Source organism: Notamacropus eugenii, chromosome 7, assembly GCF_028372415.1.
Source record: "Notamacropus eugenii isolate mMacEug1 chromosome 7, mMacEug1.pri_v2, whole genome shotgun sequence".
NCBI lineage: Eukaryota > Metazoa > Chordata > Mammalia > Diprotodontia > Macropodidae > Notamacropus > Notamacropus eugenii.
In genome coordinates, this window is record NC_092878.1 from 142,525,729 (window position 1) to 142,544,785 (window position 19,057).

Here is a 19,057-nt window from a genome sequence, read left to right on the forward strand (position 1 = left end):
CAAAACTAATGCAACCACGATTAGAAGGAAAGCAGAAAACTGGAGAATTTTTTTTACAGCAAGTATCTCTGATAAAGACCTTATTTCTCAAACACATAAAGAACTGATATGGGAAAAGGATCCACATGTATAAAAATATTTATAGCAGCAGTTTTTGTGGTGGCCAAGAAGTGGAAATTGGAGGAATGCCCACCAATTGGAGAATGACTAAACAAGTTGTGGTATAAGAATGTAATGGAATATTATTGTGCTATAAGAAGTGATAAACAAGAGGACTTCAGAAAAACCTGGAAAGATTTATATGAACTTATGCTGAGTGAAATGAGCAGAACCAGGAGAACATTATACACAGTAATAGCCATAGTAAATGAGGGCTGTTTTTGATAGACTTAGCCCTTCACAGTAATGCAAAAACCTAAAATATTTCCAAACGACTCATGATGCAAAATGCCATCCACAATCGGAGAAAGAACTATGGAATCTGAATGCAGAATGAAGCGGGCTCTTTTCTCTTTTGTTATGTTTGGTTTTGTTTAAGTTTGTTTTCTCCTATTTGCTTTAATTCTTCTATGCAACATGACTAATGTGAAAATGTGTTTAATAAGAATGTATGTGTAGAGCCCATGTAAGGTTGAATGCTGTCTTGGGGATGGAGAGGGGAGAGAGGGGGAGAAAATTTAAAACTTATGGAAGTGATTATTGAAAAGTGAAAACAAATAATTTTGGAAAAAATTTTTAAAAAAGAACTGAGTCAAATTGAAAACAGCCCAAGTCATTTTCCAATTGATAAATGGTCCAAGGATATGAACTGGCAATTTTCAGAAGAAATCAAAGCTATCTATAGTTATATGAAAAATGCTAGAAATCACTACTGATTATAGAAATGCAAAGTAAAACAACTCTGAGACACCATCTAGCACCTATCAAAATAGCTAAAATGACAGAAAAGGAAAATGACAAATACTGGAGGGAATGTGGGAAAAATTGACACTAAAGCACTTCTGATGGAGTTGTGAACTGATCCAACCATTCTGGAGAGAACTGGAACTATGCCCAAAAGGCTATAAAACCATGCATATTCTTTGACCCAGCAATATCGTTACCAGATCTGTCTGCATCCCAAAGAGATTTTTTTTAAAGGGAAAATTGAGAACATTGAGGAAATACCCATCGATTGAGGAATGGTTTAACAAGTTGTAGTATGTGATTGTGATGGAATATGATTGCACTATAAGAAATGATGAGCAGAATACTTTCAGAAAAATCTGGAAAGATTTATATGAACTGATGCAAAGTGAAGTGAGCAGAACCAGGAGAACATTGTACATAGTAACAGCCCTTTTGGGCATAGTTCCAGTTCTCTCCAGAATGGTTGGATCAGTTCACAACTCCATCAGAAGTGCTTTAGTCTCAATTTTTCCCACATTCCCTCTAATATTTGTCATTTTCCTTTTCTGTTATTTTAGCCATTTTGATAGGTGCTAGATGGTGTTTCAGAGTTGTTTGACTTTGCATTTATATAATCAGTAGTGATTTATAGCATTTTTCATTTTGTATCATATTGTATCATACTGTATGATAAACAACTTTGAACAACTTAGCTATTCTCAGCAATATGTTGTTGTTCAGTCATGTCCTACTTTTTGTGACCCCATTTGGGGTTTTCTTGGCAAAGATACTGAAGTAGTTTGCCATTTCCTTCTTCAGCTCATTTAACATATGAGGAAATTGAGGCAAACAGGGGTCACATAGAGAGTAAGTATCTGAGGCTAGATTTGAACTTAAGAAGATGAGTCTTCCTGACCCCAGGCCCAGCACTCTATCCACTGTGCCATGTAGCTAGCCCCAACACTCTCAGCAATAAAAGTGATCTAAGACAATTCCAAAGGACTTAGTATGAAAAATGTTAACCACCTCCAAAGAAAGAAAGTATATATTTTCAGAACTTTCTTCACTTTTCTTGTTTTTTCCTTTTTTTGGTCTGTGTTCTTTCACAATATGATCAATATGGGAAAACGTTTTGCAGAATGAACATGTATAATCTATACCAAGTTACTTGTCTTCTCAATGAGAGGGAAGAGGAATGAAAGAGGCAGAGAATTTGAAACTCAAAATTTAAAAAAAAAAACCCAAATGTTAGCCTTGGCTTACCAAGTAAGTAAGGTCACTTTATCAAGTGAGATGGAGATGGAGGAGAGAATGGTAAAAAGCATATGATTGATGGAAGATGAGGAAGAAGGGAAAAGAGGGAGCTCATGGAAATTTTTTCTGCAAAATACGAGGCAAGATTCTAAGCTGAGGGCAGGGGGAGGAAGAGCCTTGGGAAGTTCAAGAAGAGGTCTGAAAAAGTTTGAAAGAGTTACCTTGGAGAACAGGAAGATGAGTAGAGGAGGGAGATATAGTAGGACTGCCTAGCTGCAGATAAGCTTGTGTAACATAAATCAGAATGACTGCATAATTTTCTGTATCTAGGTTCAGTAGCATGTATGTAGGAGCAAGTGATCCAAGGCTGAAGCTTGGCAGGGCTCCATGAGCAAAATGATGAGGGGGCTAGGAACTCAAGACAAGAGGATGGTGTGAAGATCAATTGGGTTCCCCAACAAGTCAAGGTCAGGGGCAGGGAGAAGAGATGGCTAATTGTAAGAAAGATGACTTGGGAGAGAACGGAAGGGGCCAAGGAAGAGGAGGTCACAATATGAACAAAGAGTAGGATTAAATAAGAGAAGGCAGAGGGTGAGGTGAAAAACCAACAGACGAGGTCAGACAAGGGGATTTGAGAATTCTAGAACATGGAAGTGTACATTTGTGTGTGACGTGAAGATCATCTTTTGGGTGAGTCAGGCTGAGTAGGGTGTTTGAGGGAGAGTTACTATATAAATTAGGGAGGAAAGAAAAACTGTGAGCCATGTACAGAATGTACTCAGTAAGGAAGGATGGGGAGTGCCCTGGGGGTCTACAGAAAACAGTTACCAGGATTTTAATGGAGTGTCAGAGATGAGTAGCATGAATCGAGGAGTGCCTCACTCTGAGTATCCAGATTTCCAGACAAATGTTTCCACCCTTGGTCTAAGGAAGGGAGGGAAATCTGAAGACAAAACAATAGCCGAAAGGCAAGGCCCTGACCAGAGTCAGTCCCAGCAGGGGGAAATAGGTGTGGTCTGAGACCATTCCTGTCCAGCCTTTTTCTGGTTGGGAGGGAAAGTGAGAAGTATCACCAGCAAGCCAACTTTGCCCTCCACAGGGATACTCAGTAAATTACACAGGCGGATCAAACGAAGTTGAAACCTTTTCTAAGGTTCTAAATTCCTCATATAGTAAAAAGAGCTTTAGATTGACAGTCAGAAAATCACCTGATTCCCATCCCAGTCCCAACCTGGCTGCAGGGCCTTGGGCACCTCTGAGCCTCTGGGTAAAAGAAAATCAGCCTTCTTCCCAGGACTGTGGTGATGATAGATAAGGTGATTCCAGGAAAGTGTTCAAAATTAAATTTAAATACTTCCTGCCTTTAGGCCTCCTCCTGGACAGGACCCAAGACAGGAATGTTTACCTTGAGGACATACATACATCAAGCTTCCTAGTCTCTGAGAAGCTTTCTCTATAGTAAAGTTTTCCAGACTAAATAGAAATGAAGCCACCCTGTCTCCCATAGCTTGACAGTTTTGTATTCTTAAGTATTTAATAGATATCCCCAAATTTTGTTGCAGGGGGAAATCTTGGCACATCAGTACAAGAGAAAAGAAATGAAAATGTTGAGGTTTAGGGGTGCTGGGTCAGCAAAATAGTGACATTGAGTCCTGATCGAATGAATTTGACCCAAGCCTTCTTTCAACCAAAGAAAAACAGCTTATTAAATATCTACCATATTGGACAGACTCTTATGAAATCTCAGCACTGGCTAGACTCTTAAGGAATCTGAGCATTTGTAATGTAAGTAGCTAGACTGAATGTGAACACCTTCATGGATGTCCTCTTCATGGAGATGGATCTTACATACAGAAAGACTATGGGAGGGATCTAGGGTTGGCCAAGTAGTCTAGGGTGATGGAATGAAAGATCTAGGGAGGATCTTGATGGGAGTGGCTGGGGGGAGGGGGGCGGGGGTGACAAGAGGTAGGAGGCCAGGAACCAAGAGAATGGGATTTTGATAGGATCTAGGATGGGAAAGTAGCTAGAGGCAATCCAAGGGGGGCCTGGTCTAGGTTAAGGGTAACAGAGAAGTGGGCAGAGGAATAATCAAAGGCCAGTTGAGGGGATTATAGCCTCAGGGGAATGCCATATCAAGTATGAAAATTCAAAGTGAGTACAAAGGGGGTTTCTAGAGCCTGTACCTCATCAGAGGAAGTAAGAGACATCCCACAAAGTAGTTTAAAGAACATAGTACAACCTAAGAAACTAAATTCCAAGTCTTACGGAACATAATGTCCACAGGGTTTTCTTGGCAAGAATTCTGAAGTAGAGTGGTTGGCCATTTCCTTCTCCAGTGATTAAGGCAAAAAGAGGTCAATTGACTTGCCCAAAGTCACACAGCTAGTAAGTGCCTGAGGCCAAATTTGAACTTGGGTCTTTCTGACTCCAGGCCCAGGTAGGTGGTACAGTGGATAGAGCACCAGCGCAGGAGCCAGGAGGACCTGAGTTCAAATCTCACCTCAGACACTTGACACTCACTAGCTGTGTGACCTTGGGCAAGTCACTTAACCCCAATTGCCTCATTCTGGGTCATCTCCAGTCATCCTGATGAATATCTGGTCACTGGGTTCAGATGGTTCTGGAGGAGAAGTGAGGTTGGTGACCTGCACAGCCCTCCCTCATTTAAAACAAAGTCAAGTGCAAGTCATGTCATCATTTCTTTGATAGCATGGTCTTTTTCGGGCAACGGAGGAACACACACCCAGCACTCTTTCCATTGCACTATTTAGCTGAATCATGGCATTTCTAGCACAGATACAAAAGACCTCTGAAGCAATCCCATCCCACCCTTTCACTTTACAGATAAGGAAAAATAGGCCCAGAGAGGGTAAGGAATGTAACACGTTCAAAACCAACACTAAGTAGCGGGCAGAGAACAGAACCCAGGTATTCTGACTCCAAATCCCACTCTCCAAGACAGGGCTGTGGATAAAATTGTAGGTGCTAAAACAAACCAGAAACCAGCACCAAGATCACACCCAAACCCAAAATAAAAATTCAGGAACCAAAGGGGAGGGAGCCCCCAGCCCCCAGCCAGCTCACACAGACAGAGACTAGCCAAAGAAACAAAAGCACAAAACTTAGGCAGGAGGTAAATTGGGTATGGGGTACCTGAGCATTGGACAAGGCCTGTTGCTGGGGGCTTGCAGGGGAGAAATAAGGGATGTAGTATCCCTCAATTGGATGGGGCCTGCTATAGGATGGTTAACAGGAAAGGCCTTTAGTACTAAGGAGATCATAGACAGGGTGGGGATTGTAATACAGACAGGGTCAGGAGCAAAACCGAAGATAAAAGTGGAGTTGCTTTAGCTTTCCTGGCTACCCATGTAGTCATCTGGGAAACAGGAGAAACCTTCCTAATTCCCATCCCATAATTCAAAGTTCAGAATATTCCCCATGCCTATCTCCAGACCTACAGACCAAGACTAGGTGATAATTCATAATCTCATAATTCATAATGAGTATTTTTTAGGCATTGGTGCCAATATGTACAGTTGTATGCGTTAGAATGTTAACTAAGGATACAAAAGCAAAAAATCTAAACGTTAAAGACGTTTACGTTTCTAATGAAACTACTAAATTCTAATCTTTCTTTTAGTGGTGAACACCAGGTTATTTTCACAGACCGTGAAAGGTCTTCCTAACAAACACCTCTACCTTTGGTAACTGAATACCCTATACCATTTTAGAATCATAGCATTTAAACTGGAAGGAATTTCAGCATCTCTATAAAAAAACAAAAAACAATGCCCCCCATGACATATCCCACAAGTGTCATTCAACCTCTGCTTGGAGTGCTCTAAGCAAAGTCAGTTTACACTTTGAGAGGTAGCCCACTCCCACATTTGGATGGCTCAAACTTTAGGAAGCTTTTCCCGACATGGAGATTAAATTGGAGTCTTTTAATACTTCTACCTTGTTCTGCATCCTGGAGTCAAACAGAACAAGTTCAATTCCTCCACATGACAGCCTTCCAAATACGTTAAAACAGTTATCATCCCCAATCTCTTCTGCAGGCTAAACATATCAAGTTCTTCCCATCCAATTTCCTGTGTCATGGCCTCAAGGCCCTTTCCTCATCTTGGTCATCCCCTTCTGGACACTCTCCAGCTTATCAATCAGAAATGAACACAGTATTCCCAATGAGTTCTGACAAGGGCAAAATACAGTGGGATTATCACCTCCCTATTCCTGGCCACTCTTCCCCTTTCTAATGCAGCCCAAGATTACATTAGATGTTTTGGCTGCCACATCATCCTGCTGACTCATATTCTGATTTGCAATGCTTTAAAAACCCCAGAACAAAGACTGTTATCCATGCCTTCCCCCACTACAAGGGGCCCTTCCTTGGCTCATTTCTCAACCAGCCTTAATCACTGAATGGACATTGCCTCAGTCAAAGTGAGAACTGGAAAAGACCTTAGCTTAAAAAGGCTAATGTCTCCCCACTGCATCCGAGGTCATCTCCAGTCATCCTGACCCATATCTTGCCACTGAATCCAGATGGCTCTGCAGGAAAAAGGGAGGCTGGTGACCTTGCCCAGTCCTCCCTCACTTAAATCCACTTCACTTGCATGTCATGGCATCACCTTCCCAATGTCATGCTGCTCTTTAAGAACCAAGGTCAAACAACAAGAATAGTTTGTAGAGTAGATATCTGGTATCCAAGTGCAAGATTTTACTTTTATCCATACTGAATTTCATCTTTAATTAGATTCAGCCAATGCCTGTCAAAAATCTTTGTGGATCCTCCAACCAGTGTCAGTTGTCTCTCCTAGTTTTGCATTACCTAAAAATTTGCTAAGCATATCTACTATATTCCTGACAAAAATGTTAAACAGCAATGCTCCAAACAGATCCCTGGGGTGCTCCACCAGAGCCCTCTGCCACTCTGAAGTGAGGTGAGGATACAGACCATTAACAACCACTTTTTGAATCTGGGCATCCAGCCAGATGTGAAGCTATCTGATTATAACATCATCCAGTTCACATCTTTCCATCTCTTCCACAGGACTAGTATGATACACTTCAGCAAATGTTTTGGTAAAAATCCAGGTAAGCTATATCCAAAATATCCGTCTCATTTTACTAGTTTAGCAATTCTGTCAAAAAGGGAAAAGAGGTTGTTTTAGCATGATCTGTCCCCGATGAAGCTAGGCTGGTAATTACACCTTCCCTTTCTAGATGTTTGCCAGATCTCTTTAATGATCCTTTCTAGAGTTTTCCAAAGAATCAAAGTCAAACTCTCTAGCCAGTCTACAGAGCTATCCTCTTTACTACCCCTTTTTTTTTTAAACTCGAACATCTGCCCTTCTCCAATTTTGGGATACCTCTCCTATATCCTTTAATCTTTCACATATCACTGTGAGTGGCTCAGCAGTTATACCTGACAGATCTTGGTAAAGGAGGCACAAAAAATACTGAAGAAATTAACACTCTAAAAAACAGAATTAAGGAACTGGATTAGATCATACAACACAAATGTGGGGGCATTAAGGTGTCATTTGAAAAGGCAGAAAAAAAATCTCCAACCTTATTACAATGGAAAGAAAATCAGTAGCTGTTGACCTAAACACCTACTTCCCCAAAGGGAGACCGAGACAGAGACAAAGAGATGTGTGTGTGTGTATGTATATATGTATGTATATGTGTATGTAAAAAATGCATGAAAAAAATTTCACGCAAACATTTCCATATGCATCACCGACATCCCCAACTAAAGCATTAATTATTTTTAATAATTAACAAGCAGGCTTTCTCAACTGATATTTCATAATGAACCATATCTTTACCACCAGGGAATTAAACTACAGAATACAAGATTCTTCTATGTTTTCTGACTGATTAAATAAAAATTGTTATTTAATACAACCAAATAATGCTTTAGAGGGTCTCTTAAACCAACAGATCCCCATCCCTTTATCAATAATTATTTAAGACTACTTGAACAATAGAAAACCATCTGACCATTAAAATATCAGGAAAGTCATAAAACAAATGCGTTTAGCCATTGGAATCCAATACAGAATCACAATGTGTATTGAAGTTTCACAGATAATCCTTTTTCCAAAAGACATCACATTGGTTTCCTCAACTCCTCAGATATCGCAGATACAACTAAAAGGGATTCATAATCCAGTTAGCAAGCATTTAAATTCTACTGAAGTAAAGATTACACAAAAAAGTAAGTGTCATGAGTTAGATTCAAAATAAATGAGATAATTTTTTGAGGGGGAAGAGAGAAAAGAGCAGAAGGCATTGGGAAGAGGGAATCGGGAAAGGCTTCAAGTAGTAAATATCACGAGCAATTTCATAGGAAACTAGAAATCCTAGAAGGAAAGTGAAAGGTCATGGGAGACAGCCAACACCAAGGCTCAGAGATGGAAGATGGAGCATCAGAAACAGCAAAGAAGTCAGTCTGATGGGACAGAAGACTGTGGGAGGGCAGTAATATATAATAAAAATTGGGAAGGTGGGTCAGGGCCAAGTCATAAAGGGTTTCCAAGTGAAATGGAGGAGCCAATGTTTAATTCTAGAAGTATCAGAGAACCACTGCAGTTTAGTTGGTAAGGAGACAGTCATAGTTAGACCTGTTCTTTAGGAAAATCACTTTGGCCGCTGTAGTGTAGAGAGTAGAGACCTGAGGCAGAAGTCTAAATCACCTATGATGAGAGTGTGAAATAGAAGAGTGGTTTTGTAAGTGGAGAAGAAGGGATAGATGCTGGAGATTTTGTAGAGGTAGAAATGACAAGACTGTGCGATGAGGAAGAGTTAAGGAATGAAATGTCTGTGTTAACTAGATGGATGGCAAAGCCCACAAGAGAAACAGAGGAATTCTTAAATAGGGAAGTCCTGGGGTGGGGGGATGGGGAGAAGAGATCTTGAGTTCAGATTTGGACACATTGAGTTTGAGATTCCTGCAGAATGCGGCTCCTCTTTCCCCAACACTCTAAGCTGAGAACTTTGGCTCATATTTTGCAGACAAAATTGATACTATTCACCATGAATTCCTTCTTCTCCCCTCCTCTTCATTTCCACCTAGATGGCTTCTGGTACTCTTTCCTCCTTTACTTCTGTCTCACATGATGAAGTAGGTTTATCAAAAGCTAACCTCAAGGGAACACATTTTATCGCATCTTTTCCAAGCAATTGCCCACCACTCTGTAATCCCCATTCTTTACTTATTTTCAATCCTTCCCTTTCCACTGGTTCCTTTCCTAATGCCTGCAAACATACCCATGTCTCCCCTATCCTGAAAAAAATCCTCAATTGATTTTTCCATCCCTACTATCTTCCTGTATCTCTTTTCTGCTATGCAGTTAAACTCCTCAAAAAGGCTATGTATATACAATCTCTGCCTCCACTTTCTTTCCTCTTGCTCTCTTCTTAACCCCTTACAATCTGACTTCCAACATTATCATTCCACCAAAGCTGCTCTCTCCAAATCCAATGGCCTTTTCTCATTCCTCATTCTCCTTGACATCTCTGAGCCTTTGACATTAATGATCACTCTCCTTGATACCAGGTGACACCATTTTTGGGACACCATTCTCTCCTGCTTTTCCTCATATCTATCTGATCTCTCCTCCTGTCTTCTTTGCTGGATCCTCTTCCAAATCACGCCCTCTAACTATAAGTGGCCTTTCCTCACATCAGGAGGTGAGCAGCACAGTACTCAAAAAAGGCTGCTCAGACACCCAGGAGGCTGCTGAATCCCACTGATGCTTCCATCCAACAAGACAACCCTATGGCCTGGGCCACTTGTGTGCAGGGTTGTGACTGTGGCTCTCAGTGTATCCTCACCTGCTGCTTCATCACCTGCCTGTTGCCATAGGACTTCAAGGTAGATAATAATGGTAAAATGGTATGGGTTATGTCTTGACTTGCACATAAATTGGATTTAAGTAAGGCAGAGTTATGTGAAGTCATCACTCTCACTTTCTCTTCCAGAGTCATCACAGTTTGGTGGCAAGACAAAGTCAAGATGACTGCCACGATGTAGTGGATGACTTTGATGTCTCACCAAGCTCTGAGCATCACACAGCACCTTCTTCTATCACCTTCATGGATCATTGGAACAAAGTATTCACATGTACCTATTCCACAGGGAAAATCTTCACATGCTTAGGGAGAACACCCCCCTAATTCTTCAATAAGTTTGAGCTCTGTTACCCTCAACCTGTTTAAGCTGGTCTGCCAAAATAGTTTTACCAGGGTACACCTTCTTGGAGTCGCAGGTAAGAGTTGGGTGGCAGGTGGACATCAGTGGAGGAAAGCAACCCTGAAAAGACCTCAGCAGCCCTCACACCAGAGTACTAGGCTTCCCTTAATACCCTATGTACCTCTTCCAAAACTATATGAAAGTTAGTAAGCACTACCTCATGATCCTTTGTCTGACTGAGGAGCTGAAATTCATTTTGTTGGTAACTTCTACACTTATCAATAAACTAATGTGCTCAGAATTTTGTGCCTCAGTTTGCCTCAATTTTAATCTGACCAAGTCAAGGGAAGCCAGTAGATAACAGCCACCAAAATCTTGATTGAGTATTATATATATGGCTCAAGTGTACCTCAAAGAAGCGGTTACTAAATGATGGTGGTAGAGGGAAAGCCTGGAATTGTCACTGGGTTAGGAGTATTTCAAATCCCTTACAATGACAAGTGAGTGAGGGAGTATGAATAAAAATACAGCCAGTTCTGGAAAAAGTGGCCAAGGAAGCTGTATTATCAGGAGAGAGCCAGGTTTCAAATAGGTAGAAGAAGATGGAGGGAACAAGAAAGGAAAGGTTTGAAATTAAAAGTTGTTTGTTACCGATGGAACAGGCATTTCAGAGAGTGCAGTGGAAAGAGTGGCTGACTTTAGAGTAGGGCACTGACGAGGCTGGGTGGAGGTTATACAGTGTTATAAATTGTAGAACAAAGGATGAGCTGCATTGGCAAAGATGATTTCCTACTCCAAACAAGTCCAAGGTCTAGTACTTCTCCCCACCTCCAACCAAAAAAAGGCATTACATATTTACTTTATGTGCAATTGTAAAGATTTTTCAACAGTCATTCTGACTACATAAAAAGTCATTATATTTAATAAGATCAAATTCTTACCCCGACTGATTCAAATGCCATTCTTACCCATTGCCACTGCTACTAATTCTATCCTTGGATTCCATTATGACCAGTCAATGGAAAGAGGGAAATATGCACATCTGGAAGAAAGAAAAAGATTTTAAACTGTAATTTACAAAATACCTGAACATAGATGTAAAATCCATAATATCGAACTTTAACTCATAGGTCCAAATAGATCTTACATACAGAATATGAAAACTTATCCATGTGTCTATCTACCCTTTCCCATATACCTCCCATTGTGAGTAGATGATCAACAAATATTTGTGGAATGAATGACATCACGTAACCATGGGCCCTAAGAAATACCCTAGGAAAACCTTGCCAAAAACTATATTCTAGCCACTCTACCCCATAGAGCAGGACCACTAGGTCCTCAAGTGCAGCCCTTGAACTGAATCCAAACTTCATAGAACAAATCCCCTTAATAAAAGGATTTGTTCTGTAAAACTTGGAGTCAGTCAAAAGGATGCACCCAAGGACCACATGTGGCCCCATCCCTGCCATAGCGCCTACTAAGACAAAAAAAAAAAAAAAAACCAAAACACCCAACAACAAAAAAAAGCAGTCTTTTCTTCAAAGAGCTTCTCTCCTACTGAGGGAATACAATATGTAAACAGAAAGATAAATTCATATTAATTGAAGAGGACCCTAATAAGCAAGACAATCAGAGAAGGCTTCCCATAAGAGGTGGGAGCGCAATTTAGCCTGACAGGACAATTGAGTACTACAAGACTATTCTATACCCACTAGAAAAAGGAGGAAAGCACGTGTTCCTAAGAGCGGTAAAGCTCAGGATGCAGCCCAGAGTAACAAATATTGCGCATCTAATGTTAACCATACAAGACAAAAGATGGACATTCAATAATAAAGAAGTGCTTGCAACACTTTTAGAAGGAAAACCAGAAGTGAAGAAATGATTTGCTCTTGAAGACCCCAACAACAGAATTACAGGAGGAATGAATATACATCAGTAAGAACACCAGAATGAAAATAGAAAGACCAGTAAGAAACTTTTCTTTATTTTTCTTTTTTAAATTTTATTTTATCCTAACGTTAAGATATAAAACAAAACATTTTCATAACATTCTAGAATAGGAAAAAAAAAAGATGCCCAATTGATAAATGGTCAAAGGAGATGAAATGGCAGTTTTCCAATGAAGAAATAAAAACAATTTACAGTCATAAAAAAATGCTCTAAATCATTATTGATTAAAGAAATGCAAATTAAAACAACCTTGAGATATCATTTTATACCTATCAGATTGGCTAAAATGATTGAAAGGGAAAGTAACAAAAGCTGGAGGGGATGTGGAAAAATTGGGACACTAAATTACTATTGGTGGAACTTTGAACTGATCCAGCCATTTTGGAGAGCCATCTGGAATCACAGGGGCATTATGGACAGAACTTGGAGGAATCATGCTTCTTTTATGAGACTATATTACAACATACAGGAAAGGGGAAGAGGGGACAAATAAAGATAAAGGGGAGTGAATAATGCACAGAGGTCAAATCAAGGGTTCGTGGTCTCAGAAAGAAAGCCCCTACAAGGGAGCAGATGAGGAGGAAGAGGGAAAGACTGAAAAGGGGAGAAAGGACAGAGGCCATACTTTGGAGGTAGGAGGGGGTTCCACTGATTAATGCTCTTACAAGTGAAGGGAGTAAAGGTCTTACACTGGATAAGGTCTGGGGGATTTGGTGCCTGAAAAATGTACTTGTCCTGGAAGGGAGGAGATGGAACCCAAGGAGGCTGACTAGCACCTGGAGTAATTGGAGAACACAGATACAGAGAAGCAATTTCCAGGCAAATGGAAAAAAAATGGAACCAAAAAGATTGGGTACAGATTGAGGGTAGAAGACCCCTACCATAGGGCAGTGTGCTCTCTGATAATTTGCAATAACTGGCATTATTCTGAGAGCAAGGCACAATAAAAAGGAAATCCATGGGATAAGCCCTACAAGGCACTGACAAGAAAGCACCTAGAGGGCTGGGTCTAGAATGGATACCTTGAAAGCTCTGACTATATATAGAATAAAAAGAAAAGAGAGAGACCAGAAGATTATAGGGCTCATGAATTAGAGAATGAGGGTCTAGAGTAAACAGAATGAGAACATGGAAAATAAAGAAAGTAAGAGAAATCCTTCTTGGAACGGGATGCAAAAATGAAATTTAAAATATAATGAACAGGACTAGCTGAAGGGAAAGAAAGAAAAAGAGAGGAGGAGGAAATACATAGCCAGATAAACGAAGACGAGAATAAAAACACAAAATCCTAAAGGAATAACAAACAAGAAGAAGCTGGGGCGGGGAGAGAGGGAGCCACCTTAAAATATAGAGGATACCTTAAAAAAATACTAAAGTAATTGGAGGAACATAATACTATGTTTACAGCAGAAGAAGGAGAAAAAGCCTAATTCGGGGGGGAAAAAAACAACTTTGAAGAGGAAAATATAAACTTAACTCTTATAACTTTAAATGTGAATGGATGAAACAATCCAATAAAATAAGAGTGAAAGATTGGATAAAACAAAATCCTACAATCTCTGGCTTACCAAAAAACCAATTTTTTAAACAAAGACTTATACAAAATAAACTGAAGAGATGGGGAAAAAAAAGTTTCCTTTGGATCAAATGAATCCCCAAAATCAGGAGTTGCCTTCACACTATCAGACAAAGCAAAAACATTCAGCAAATTAAAAAAGAAGAAACAAATAAACTATATTATAATGAAAGGAACCATAGGCCACGAGCCAATATCAGTGATGACCTTTGGCATTAGCACACAAATTTGTGAAGGAAATATTACTTGAGTTTCTTAGATAGTTACACAGTAGTGACCGGAGACTTTATATCTCTCCATAAGTTTTGTGCAGCAGCAGGAGAAATAGTTCTAGAGAAGGTAGTTGGCTCAACTCCCCGGGAAATGCAGATAGGGAAGGGAAGAAGGGGTAGGTAGAGCAGTGATGGCTTGGGAAAGAACTGAGGGACAAAGGCCAGAGTGAGGATAAAAATCAGTGTTTAGAGTCATAAGAATAGGGAAAGATGGAGCATTATCATTAAAGGAATTTTGAGAGTTTGTAAATATGGAAGTGGCTACGAGGATTTTGCTTTAATTGAGTTATTTCAGGGAGGTCAAACAGCGGGAGTTAAATATAGAATAAGTTAGATCTTCAGGGTATAAAAGATCTTAGTTTTTTTATGTTAAACTTCAAGCCAACTTTTATACTCTTCTCTTTCACCCTCATCAAAAGTCTTTTTAAGTCTTTACTTTCTGCAATGAAAGTGCAGTGGTCTGCATGACTGAGATTGTTGATGTTTTCCCCAGCAACTTTAACTCTGGTTTTGATTCATTCAGCTTGGCATTTCCTATAAATAAGGTGACCATGTACTGCCTTATTCTATCCCTTTCCCAGTCTTAAACCAATAAGTTATTCAAAGTTTGGTTCTAACTGTTGCTTCTTGGCCCAAATACAGGTTTCTCAGGATACATGTAAGATGAATGGGACTCCCATATCCTTGAGGACTTGCCATATTTTGTTGTGATCTACACAGTTAAAGGCTTTAATGTAGTCAATGAAGCAGAAGGAGATGTTTTTCTGTAACTCGTTTCCTCCAAACTCCAGCAAATGTTGGCAATTTGGTCTCTAGTTCCTCTGCCTCTTTGAAAACCAGCCTGCACTTCTGGGAATTCTCGGTTCACATGTTGCTGAAAGCTAGCTTGCAGAATCTTTTTTTTAAATTAATTTATTTAAGTTTTCAACATTCATTTCCATAAAATTTTGAGTTCCACATTTTCTCCCCATCTCTCCCCTCCCCCACCCCAAAACTCCGAGCATTCTAATCACCCCTACCATCAATCTGCCCTCCTTTCTAACATCCCTCCCTTCCCTTTCCCCATCTTCTCTTTTGTCCAGTAGGGCAAGATAAATTTCTATACCCCATTACCTATATTTCTTATTTCCCAGTTGTATGCAAGAACAATACTCAACAGTTGTTCCTAAAACTTTCAGTTCCAACCTCTCTTCCTTCTTCCCTCCCCACCCATCCCCACAGCTCGCAGAATCTTAAGTTGATATGTGAAATGAATGTAACTGTTTAGTAATTTGAGCATTTTTTGACATTGCCCTTCTTTAGGTATGCAAACTGATCTTCTCCAATCTAGTAGCTACTGTTGTGTTGTCCAAATTTGCTGCCATATTGAGTGCAGCACTTTAACAGCATCATCCTAAAATAGTGCAGCCGGCATTCCATTGCCTCCAACAGCCTCATTGTTAGTAATGCTTCCTAAGGCCCACTTGACTTTACTCTCCAGGATGTCTGACTCCAGATCAGTAATGAGATACCACTGTGGTTATCAGAGTTATTGCAATCTTTTTCGTGCAGTTTCTTCTGTGTATTCTTGCCACCTGGAAATCTCTTCTACTTCTATTAAATCTCTACCATTTTTGTCTTTTATCATGCCCATTTTTGCATGAATTGTTTCCTCGATGGCTCTAATTTTCTTGATTTCTAATCTCTTGTTTTTCCCATTCTATTGTCTTCTATTTCTCTGCATTGTTCATTTAAGACAACTTTCTTCCTTCTCCTTGCTATTCTCTGAAATTCTGCTTGTTGCTTTAAAACATAATTTGCCAGACTAATTTTTATCTGTAGTGTGTATACATATATGTGTGTGTGTGCGTATGCTATATATAGTATATGTGTTTCTGTCTTTACATACATATATATTTACATACAGAGAGAGAACACCATCTGTGACCATATACGCTATGAAATAATAGATGTTCTGTATACTTGAGGCTTTTCTAGCTATATTTTTGTTACCATTTTGATTTTAATTGCTTCTTGACTTTACATCCTCCTCCCCATTTCAATGTAGGCTCCTTGAGGGTTCCTTCTGTCTTCAGATTTCCAGTCCTTAGCACCCAGCACATAGTAAGTACTTAATAAATGCTCGTTAATCATTGCTGCTATTGCTTTCATAAATGGAATCCTGAGGAAGTTCTTGGTGAGTCTGGGAGACAGAACTTCAAGGCTTTTTAACTTTGTGTAATCAGACTGAAAATAGATATTGAGACTTCAGATAAGAGCATAGAAGTGGAGCTGGAAAGAATCTTAAAAGCAATCTAGTGCATCCTCCCATCTCCATTTTGGAGATGATGTAACTGAGATCCAGAGAGGGAGGTGAAAGGCTGGTGAAGGTCACAGAGTTCATCTATGGCAGAGTGTGTTTGTAATAGATAGCAAATAAGGAGAGATTAAAGAGAGTGATGATTGTAAGAGGGGTCAGTGTGTCAAAAAAGATAGGACTGAATGAGATAATTTGTCCTTGAGGAGTGGTGTGCCTTAGTAAGAAAGATATTCTAGATAAGGAGATAAATATCTGAGTGATATGAGATAAGGAAAAAAGGGAACACCCAGCAAATGAAACATGAGACAAGATTCTCAGCTGAAAGGGTGGGATAGAGAGTAACATGGGAAACCTAAGGAGGAATGAAAAGATTTGGAAAAGGCAGTGTAGGGAGCAGGATAGTGAACTGATTAAGAGGTGCAGAATGACCTTACTTCAGTGAGGGGCCAGTTGAGATTATGTCACAAAAACATGTAGAGATGAGCACGGTTGGGTGATTCTTCTCTAACTTCCTTCTGCAGCACATGAATTGAAGTGAAGGCGGTAGGAGTATACGTATATGGGCCATGTGATGTTGTTGTGGTTGTGTACGTCGTTTTTTAAGAGGACCATGACATCAGAGAAATGATGACATGACTTGCACTTGACTTTGTTTTGAGTGAGGGAGGGCTGCGCAAGGTCACCAGGCTCACTCTCTCTCCTGAGCCATCTGGATCCAGTGACCAGATACTCATCAGGATGTCTGGAGACAGCCCAGGATGCAATGGGAAACCTTGGCTTTTTCAGGTATTCACTTAAAGTTGAGGTAATGATATGGGCCATAAGTCAAAAAATAAAAGTTTAGAGTAGACAGAAAGGGAAGATAAATAATGAAGAGAATGAGACAAAGAAATGCTTTTTAGAAAAAAGACAAGAGAAAATGAAAATGTATAAACAAAACAAGTTGAAGGGAAGAGAGGAATGGAAATTTTATTTGAGAGAAAAAAGAGGGGAAGATTCAATAACTAGGAAGGAAGACAGGAAAAGCAACTAGTACATTAAGTCAAATTTCGAAAATGGGGGAATATACGCGTTTAAGGGTGAGGAAATGACAGTTGGTGGGACACATTATGATCAGATAAAAGAATTTCAAAATTTATAAAAGTGGCAGTACATTTTTGTGGGATGGGAAGGTCAAGGGTACGACCAACTAACTCTGCGTGGCTGAGGTCAACCAAGGAGTAGATCAGCATTGAGGGATTATGGAAATCTGTTTTGTTTCCTGAATTAAAAATAAAAGAAATAAAAATGAAAAACCAAAGCAAAACAAAAGAGGATTTTGGAGGGACTACCAAGGCTAATGCTGAATACTTCTAGTATGAGAGGAGTTGGAAAGGAAAGACATATATTTAAGCAGTGAAATACATATAAATGTGAATATGGATGTACACACACAACATGTATGTCTGTAGGTAGGTAGTCGAGCGCTAGTTATACAACTAAGTCCAATCAGTATACTGGTTTTTTTTTTTCACCTTGTATTTAAGTACACACAAAAAGTGATCAATTAATTCTCCCCTCTGAGATCTCCTCTGAGTTCACCTGACTCCAGGAGATTTGTAGGAGAGCCGAGTCTCGCAGGTAATGCAAACTTTTCTCAGCTCCTTTCCTAGCCTCCGCCTCTCCCCCGACAGGAAACTTGCCCTCCATTCCCAATGCCTCCAGCATGATCCATTTAGATGAATGCATTTCTTGGCCAGTTTGTTTTCACTAGAGGGGTCTGAGGAAGGGATAAAGGACGAGAAAAGGAGATTGGGGATAGGAAAAAGCTGGAAAGGGAAAAAAGGAGAAAGCCAGAAGTGTAGCTTCCCATCCCACCAAAGAGTTTTATCCTTTTTTCCACCATAAACTTCTGCGCCCAATCACAATCTCTCACAGTAAAAACTGAGAGAATACAAATTAAGGTTTGCTGGTCTCCTGCCCCCACCCCCAGCTGTTTCGCTGGCTTTTTCCTCCCAGGATTTTATTCGACCTCCCCACCCCCTGGTCCGCAAAGCGCTGGAAAGATGACACATTGTGCTCTCCAGCCCGAGGCGGAGGAAGGTGGTGGGGCTAGGTGACAAGCCCCAGGAGGGGCACAGAGCTTACCTTCGACTTTAGCGGCAGTCGGGCTCCCTTTAGTGCCCCCCACTCCCAACTCCCTAGACGGGGTTAAGTCCGAAGGGGAGAAGCAGCAGAGATGCTGGCTCGGCCGGAGGCTTCTCGCTTCAGCTGATGCAAGGAGCGAGTCCTGAAGCCAAAAGGGCCCGAAAAGCCAGCGGAGAACGCCCCGAGCTCCCCAAACCCCGCCCTTCCCTGGAGGAGGGCCTGCCCCGCACTGGCCCCGCCCTCCCTTCCCCTCATCCTACCCCCCCCACCCACCCACCCCCAGATGCTCCAGGTCCCTCCTTTCCCTCCACCCGAATGGTCAAGAGCACTCCTGCCCGTCTGCCAAGTCCAACCAGAAAGGGCCAAAGTCTAAAGGAGATTGCTGTTTGGCCATAGGGAAAATGTGGTGAAAATGAACCTCCCATCTTTGCAGTCAGGAGAGGAGGTCAGTGGGTGAGGAGTGTTGCATGCATTATCAGACA

General features: G+C 40.6%; 1 protein-coding gene across 3 annotated transcripts in view; it reads right to left on the reverse strand.

Moving 5' to 3' along the window:
• Positions 1-18,725, reverse strand: part of AFF1 (ALF transcription elongation factor 1) — a 168,134-nt gene extending 149,409 nt beyond the window's left edge. For all 3 annotated transcript variants that reach the window (XM_072622540.1, XM_072622538.1, XM_072622537.1), the window contains exons 1-2: positions 18,576-18,725; positions 11,317-11,390 (exon numbers count right to left, since the gene is read on the reverse strand). In XM_072622540.1, the coding sequence (XP_072478641.1) occupies positions 11,317-11,354 (38 nt within the window). In that variant the 5' untranslated portion in view covers positions 11,355-11,390; positions 18,576-18,725. The remainder of the gene's footprint in view (positions 1-11,316; positions 11,391-18,575) is intronic.
• Between the last annotated feature and the right edge of the window lie 332 nt (positions 18,726-19,057).